General features: G+C 45.9%; 1 gene segment (V, D, J or C); it reads left to right on the top strand.

The window, feature by feature from the left end:
* Positions 1-725, top strand: LOC127545820 (immunoglobulin lambda variable 4-60-like). The segment is given in 2 exon segments: positions 1-176; positions 298-725. Coding segments are annotated over 2 exon segments (459 nt in total).
* The last annotated feature ends 7,214 nt before the right edge of the window (positions 726-7,939 follow it).

The raw sequence follows: 7,939 nt of genomic DNA, 5'->3' as shown, positions 1-7,939 counted from the left end.
CAGATTTGCATCCAGCCCCGCCCCTCCCAGCCCCATCCCAGGCTCCCAGGGAGAGGATAAGAGGGGCCTGGCAGAGCCCGGACCCAGCTGCTTCTCTCTGGGGGGCAGAGCTCTCGGGGTCCCCTGCACCATGGGCTGGCCTCTCGTCTGCCTCCTCCTGCTCACCTGCTGCTTAGGTCAGGGCTGACCCTGCTTGTCCTGCTCCCTCCCCCCTGTCCCGGGGTCTCCTGTGAGGGTCTCCCAGCACCTCCCCCCTCCCCCCTGTGCTGGGACATTAATGTCTGTCTGTGCTTCCAGGTTCCTTCTCCCAGCCTGTGCTGATTCAGGCTCCCTCCATGTCTGCGTCCCTGGGAGCCACGGTCAAACTCTCCTGCACCCTGGACAGTCAGCACAGAGGGTACACTATTGGTTGGCACCAGCAGAGCCCGGGAAAGGCCCCTCGGTACCTCATGTATGTCACCAGCAGTGGATATGTAGAGAAGGGCAAGGGGGTCCCCGACCGCTTCTCGGGCTCCAGCTCTGGGGCCGATCGCTACTTGTCCATCAGCAACATCCAGCCTGAGGACGAGGCCGATTACTACTGTTTGGCAGGTGATAGTGATGGTTTACACAGTGATACATTCAGTGGGGAAGTGGGACAAAAACCTCCCTGCCAGCCCAGCCCCCGCCCCCCTGCTGGCCCTGACTTCTGGCGCAGCCCCAGCTGCTAAAGGGCCCTGAGTTTGTGCTTCCTCTTTCTCTGTCTCGGGCTCAGAGGCCGGTGACCAGGACTTGCCCAAGAGCACACTGAGAGTAAGTCCCAGAAATGGAGCATTTGTCTCCCCTGACCCAGCACTTTGCTCCTTCCCAAGCTACTTCCCAGGGCACTGACTCCAGGGCAGGCTTTAGCTGAGCCTTCGGGCTGTGGTGGTGGAGGGGGCTGAGGGGCCCTGGCTCCCTGAGGCTGCCAAGGCCAGGCCCTTGTAGAGTGAAGGCTCTTTGAGGTTCCCATTGGCTCCTACCAAGTGACACAGCCACATAAATCTACAAAGAGACTTAATAAAGAAGCTGAAAGAAGAGGCAAAACCTTATAAAGGGAGCCCAGAGAGGTCGGGAGAATTCTAGAAATTGTCAGCAGATCGGGGAGCCCTGTTATGCCACAGTTCTCTTTAACTGTCCTGACTCAGTTTCCTTGTACAAGTTTCCCTTGTCTCAAGTCTTCCTAATTACTCCCCTAAGCTGTAAATCTCCCTCTGGTCCATGAAGGCTGAGGGCCAATTAGTCTAAGGTTATGAATTGTTAACCCAAGCAAGATAAAGAAGAGAGTAGACCTCCTGATTATCTTCTGTCCTTGAGCATTTACAACATCCCTCTAAAACATTCCAAGGTGTTTCACTGACATCTTTATCTCTGGGTATTCAGACATCCTGTCTCTGGGTTCCTCTTTGATTCACAGCCTTTTCCAGCTGGGCTTCCCGCTCTTTCCTACTCTTTCCCTCTTCTTTGTCTCCAAAAGGCATATAAAGGTTAGAGATTCTCCATTCATTGCTGGAGAATGGCGGCTGGCGGTGGATGCTGGACGCTGGATTCTTTGAGATGACAGTCTCCTCCAGACCTGGGACCAACATGAATTCCTTGGTCCCAGTATATCTTTATCTCTGTCTGGCTGGATAATTTGAGACGAGAGTCCTGTCCAGTCAATCTTACTCTCCCATTAATAAAATTAAAAACTCTCTAATCTCTCTCCTGCCTCAGTTTCTCTGGCATTACAGCCCCAGCTCTAGAATCAGCGGCTGGGAGAGCCCTGGCTCTAGAATGAACATCTGGGGGAGCCCCGGCTCTAGAATCAACATCTGGGGGAGCCCCGGCTCTAGAATCAACATCTGGGGGAGCCCCGGCTCTAGAAACAGCAGCTAGGGGAGCCCAGGGTGGCCAGGCGAGTTCCTGTTGGGAAGGGTCCCAGACAGGGTGTCCTCTCCATGACTCCGACTCCGACCAGGAGCCAGACTGTCCCTGTGAAACGTCTCAGCACAAGAAGGCATCCTACCGGAAGACCTGGCAAAGTCCGAGTCCTTCCATAAGGCTCTGCAGGGGGGATGACCCTCCATGACTCCGGGACAATCTGCCCCCACAGTGGCCGGTTCTGGGGGTCCCCAGGCAGCTGACCATGGTCCTCCTGGAGACTGGCCAGCATCGCACAGGGAGGTTTCCTTCTCGTTCTCCAGACCAGCTGCTCTCGAACATCCTGAGGGTCAGTTACATGTGGTTCAGCGGCTGGTTCTAGAGCAGGTCGTGCTGTAAGTCTCGGGCCTGGGTTTGGATAATCCAGTCCTGGTGTTTCTCATCCTTTCAGCCCTCGCAGCTCCCCCCGAGAGCAGGCTTGTGGGTCTAAGGTGACCCCCCTCACACCCCCCCCCCGACACTTGCCAGGGCCCACGAGCCACTGACCTCGGACACCATGGAGGGAAGCAAAGCCACTAGAAAGGAGGCGGGAACCCCGAGGACGGGGCCGGCTGCTGACCGTCCCTGCCCGAGAGCTGCTCCTGCTGTTAGCCAGCGCCCCCTCCCCAAGGGGCCGTGACCAGGATCTGCTGAGGGCAGCCTGGACCCCGAAACTCTGCCCCCCATGCTGATAATGAGGGCAGCTCTTGTCCAGCTCTGCCAGCCAGGCAGAGGCTACAACCCCCCGCTCTGGGTGATACCGCCCTGGCATTCGAGGCTCTCGCCCCACACAAGCCATTGTCAGTGCCAAAGGTTTAGGCCTCCAGCTCAACTCAAAAGTCCCCTCAGGGAACAGTGCCCTCTACTGGCGTTCCAGAGAGAAGGCTGGCGCTGGGAGCATGAAGAGCTGAGTTCCAATCTGCCCTCAGACAATTATGATGGTTTCAATCTTGACAAATCCGCCTTTCTTGCCTGTTAAACAGGTATAACAGCCCCTACCTCCTGTTGCTCTTTTGAGGATAAAATGAGACGGTAAAACGCATCAAGCTCTATTTTCATGTTATTACGATCGCTAAGTCCACCAGTCCCCCTGACAGGGAACTTCCCCGGGGATACCACAAGGTGATGGTTCCGTGTGGCTGCAAATAACACAAACAGTGGCTCCAAGTCCTGGGAATCATCAGCCCAAGGGCATGAGTTCCTCAAAACTGGCTTTTATGGAAGTGATGTCACTCACCAAGTGGTCAGAAACAGCAATGCAAGGACACTCCCAAGGTCTCTCTGAAGAACGTTAGAATCGATTGTATGACATGGGAGAGCCTGGCCTGGGACCTCTCCGCCTGGCGTGCCCTCCTCAGAGAAGGCGCCACGCTCCGTGGGCAAAGCAGACCCGAACTGGCTCAGAAGAAAGGCCAGATGTGCAAAGTCAGAGAATGCCCCCAGATGTTCAGAGGGATGTTTGTGTCTGAGCTGTGACCCCTGGCATTGTCTGGTCAGCCACGGTTGGATGCCACGTTGGTCCTCCTGGAGAACGAAGCACAATCACCGCCCATCTGTGCAACAGTGATGAACAGACCTGGAGAAACTCCCCCAAAAGGCTGCGGGTCAGGGAGAAGCAGGGGCACCCACTGATGGTCCTCGGGGAGGGACCGCATAGAGGGTCAGGTGGCCACGACAGCCCATTCCGGAGACCCCGCAGGGTCTCATGGCACCGGGCCGGCAGCGGGCACCCAGCATTCCTGACGTATCTGCTCCCCATCAGATACAAAGCTATGAGGAGACAAAGAAAGGGAAATGACCGTCCCAGATTTCCAAGAGCTTACAACCTAAGGGCAGAGGAGACAGAATGAAATGTGCAGATCTCTGATAGGACCCCATGGAGGGAGTCTGTGTGGGGAGGGGGGAAAGGCTACTCGGACAGGGAGCCTTGGGGAGGGACTGAAGCCGAGGGGGCAGGCGGCGCACGCCGGCCATAGGACACAGCCTGTGTAAGGGCTCCGAGCCCGGCGGCTGTCGGGCAATCCCTCTGTCAGCTCTCCAGCCTTGTTGCTCTCTCTACTTTGCCTCCTACCCAGCTGTTCTTCCACTGAGCCCGGACTCCCCCACAAAGCCGAAGCCTCCCTGGCCTCCCCTGGCAGCTCTGGCTGCCCTGTCCCTTTCTTCTTCCACACTGATCCTGGAGGGGGAGCTGGGCCCACTGGCACTGCCAGGCTGTCCCTCTGCCAGCACCCTCCTCCGAGGACAGTTACCAGAGCCCACAGTTCTGGTGGCTGCTGTCTCCTGACCTCTCTCTCTCTCCAGACTTAGAACATGCTTCTCCTTCATCCCTTGGGGACCTTGGGATGCCCGAAGAACTCCGGTTTAGGAATCAGCATCAGAGTTGTGTCAAAAAAGGAATTTGGTAGACTCGTTCACATAGTTTTCAAATAGTTTGAGAGTATTTGGAATTAATTCTTCAAATGTTTAGTGGAATTCACTTGTAACATATCTAGCCCTGGAAAAATTTGCTTAGGGAGTTCACTGTTGACTTGTTCAATTTCTTTTCCTAAACTGGGTTTATTTAAGTATTTTGCTTCCTTTTCTGCCAATTTGGACAATTGATATTTTTGTAATTTCCATTTCAGTCATTTCAATTATGTTGTCAGATATACTGGCACAGTTGAACAAAATAGCTACTAATTGCTGCTTTCATTTTCTATTTATTCACAATAATTCGCTTTTCATTTTTGATCCTGGTAATTTGGTTTTCTTTTTTCTTTATCTAATCAAATAAACCAAAGTTTTACCTATTCTATTGTCTTTTTATCATAAAATCAAATCTTACTTTTATTTCTTAGATCAATAATTTTCTTACTTTTAACTTTATTAATCTCTTTATTAATCTCTTCTTGGGTATTCAGAATTTTAAAGTTAGCATTTAATTAGAGTTTTAAAATTTGTTATTTTTCTAGATTTCTAAAATTAACTGCCTAATACACTAATCTCCTCTTTCCTTATTTTATTCATTTAAGGATTTAAAGAAATAAGGACTGCTTTGGCTGTATCCCATAAATTTTGGCATATTTTTTAATTGCTGTTTTTTTGGATAAAATGACAGTTTCTCTGATTTGTTGTTTGACCTACTTATACTTTAGAATTATACTGATTAGTTTCCAAATAGTTTTTAATGTATCTTTCCTGTATTTCATGTAATACTTATGGCACCATGATCTGGAAATGATACATTTAATATTTCTGCCTTTCTGCATTGGAGTGTGAGGTTTTATGCCCTTATATGTGGTCAGTTTTTGTGTCGGTGGCAGGTACTGCTGAGAAAAAGGTATATTTCTTTCTCTCTCCATTCAATTTCTCCAGAAGTCTATCATATCTAACTTTCCTAAAATTCTAATCACTTTCTTAACTTCCTTCTTGTTTATTTTGTGATTATATTTATCTAGTTTTGAGAGGGGAATATTGAGGTTCCCCACTTGTAAGTGTTAAATTTTTGTTAAGTATTTGAAATAAAGTTGATAAAGAGTAACAAAAAAATGGCCAAACCAATCGTAGTATATTAATGGAACAGAACACTGGTGCACTGGAAGAAATGAGGTGTGTGATGAATAAAACATTATGGAAAGTCCTATATGATCTGATGCAAAGTAAAGTCATCAGAGCCACAAAAACAATATTCACAATAATGGCAAAAAATGTAAATGAAAAGAACAGAAATAAAGAATCAAAAGCAAATATAGCCAAATGATGGGGGTCAAGTGGGACATGAATAAAGAGATATGGGAAGACAATCCTAGTTCATCCCTTCTTGGAGGTATCATTTAATGCACATGTTCTCAGACAGTCATAAGGTACTGATAAGTTGTGCTGGAATTTTTTCACCTTTTTAAAAAGAAATACCATATGTCAAAAAAGAGAAACCACCATAAAAAAAAATTAAGTGTGGAGATTGGATTAGTTACTTGACATCCCAGTCATCCTGTGACCTCCTGGATTTTTTTCAGTAACATTCCCTGGAATTTATATCAGATGAGGAGATATCCTCATCTCCTGTATAAAATCAAATTAAAAGAAGTAATTGTGTTTCTCCCACAAAAAGAAATTGTAAAAGAATCATAAGATAGAAATTTTTCCTCAAATGGATTCTCTGTGAACACTAACATAGAAGAAGAGAACAAGGTAACAATCAAAATAACAATAATATTAATAGCAGCTTCAAACTTCAACTTATTTTCCATAAAAGGTGGGGGAATATGGGGAGACCAGAGAATGACAAAGGAAGGTTGTTGAAGGTGAAATACAGGATGAGGAATTAATGTCGCTGAAGATAGCTTTAGTAATTCTGATTACCTCCCAGGAAGCCAGAAATGCCAGTTCCTGGGCTCTGGAGAGACCACTGATTGGGTTACCAACCAGAACTAATGGGATGCAACTGTTCCTCTGAATCTCAGAAATTGAAGGTGTTCTCCAGACTTATAGTATGAGCTGTCATGATCATTGATTTATCAGAGAGGACAAAAGAGCATTGGATCTCTTTATGTTACAGTACCAAGATGGCAAGGTCCTTTGGAACAAATCAAAAAGACAGCCATTTTTTCCTCATGTCCAAAGATGGAAAACCATGAAGGCATAACAAATAGACTGAAGACAAGGGAACTCTCATTATATACCAATACTATGTTACTTTACTTTTTGTGAAGAGTTCTTAGGTTTCTTCTTTTTTTCCAATAATTTTTAATATTTTCCCAATTCCATGTAAAAACAAATTCCTTCCATTTCTCTTTTTCTTCCCTATTCTCTGAAATGGAAAGCAAATTCTTCCAGGCCAAATATATGAAATCACATAAAACATTTTTCTATATTAACCATGTTGTGAAAGGAAACACAGACCAAATTTCTCATAAATGGAAAAAAAGATAAAAAGACTCTTCTTTGACCTGCATTAAGACTCCATCAGTTCTTTCTCTGGAGATAGAATGTTTCATCATGCGACCTTTGGATTTTCTTGAATCACCACACTGCTGTGAATAGCTAAGTCATTCAGTGTTGACCACTGTAACATTGCTGTTACTATGTACACAATTAGTCTGATTCTGCTCAATTCACTTTTAATCAGTTTGTATAATATGGTTTCCATGTTTTTTCTGAAATCCACATGCTCACCATTTCTTATTGTACAGTAGTATTCCACTGCAATCATATGCCACAGCTTGTCCAACTATTCTTGAATTGGTGACATCTTAATTTCCAATTCTTGCCACCACAAAAAGAATTGCTATAATTCTTTTTTGTACACATGTAGTTTTCCCCTTTGAAAATCTCTTTGAGATATAGACCTAGCCACTGGTATTCCTGGGTCAAAGGGTATGCATAGTTCTGAAGCCCTTTGGACAGAGTTCCAAATGGTTTTCTAGAATTGTGGAACCATTTCACATTTCTTCCAAAAGTACATTAGTGTTCCAGATTTCCCATACCCTCTCCCATACTTGTCATTTTTATTTTCTGTAATATTTGCCAATCTGATGGGTGTGAAGGGTTCCTTCGAGCTGTTCTACTTTGCATTTCTCTATTTAATATTTACACCATTTTTCGTATGACTAAGCATCATTAATGCTTGCTGATGGTTGTAGAGAGATAGTCCTTAACATTTTAAAGGAAACCCCCATTTATTCCTAGGCTCTCTAATGTTTTTAACAAAAATGAGTGTTCTATTTGGTCGCTAGATTTTGCTGCATCAATTGAGATAACCATATGATTTTTCTAAGTTTTATAATTTAGTTGATTATACTGACAGTTTTCCTAATATTGACAAAATCCCTATTTTCCTGGTGTTATAGATCTCACCTGCTCCTAGCATATTATCCTGGTGATAAATTCTTGTAATCTCTTTATTAATAGTTTACTTAAAGTTTTTGCATCAGTATTCTTTGGGAAAAGGGTCTGTCATTTACTTTTCTCTATTTTGGCTTGTCCCGGCTTAGGGAGCAGCATCTTAGTTGTGTCCTAAAAGGAATTGGGTAGACTCACA

The sequence above is a fragment of the Antechinus flavipes genome, chromosome 1, assembly GCF_016432865.1.
Source record: "Antechinus flavipes isolate AdamAnt ecotype Samford, QLD, Australia chromosome 1, AdamAnt_v2, whole genome shotgun sequence".
Classification (NCBI taxonomy): Eukaryota; Metazoa; Chordata; class Mammalia; order Dasyuromorphia; family Dasyuridae; genus Antechinus; species Antechinus flavipes.
This window is presented reverse-complemented; position numbering and strand designations above follow the sequence as displayed.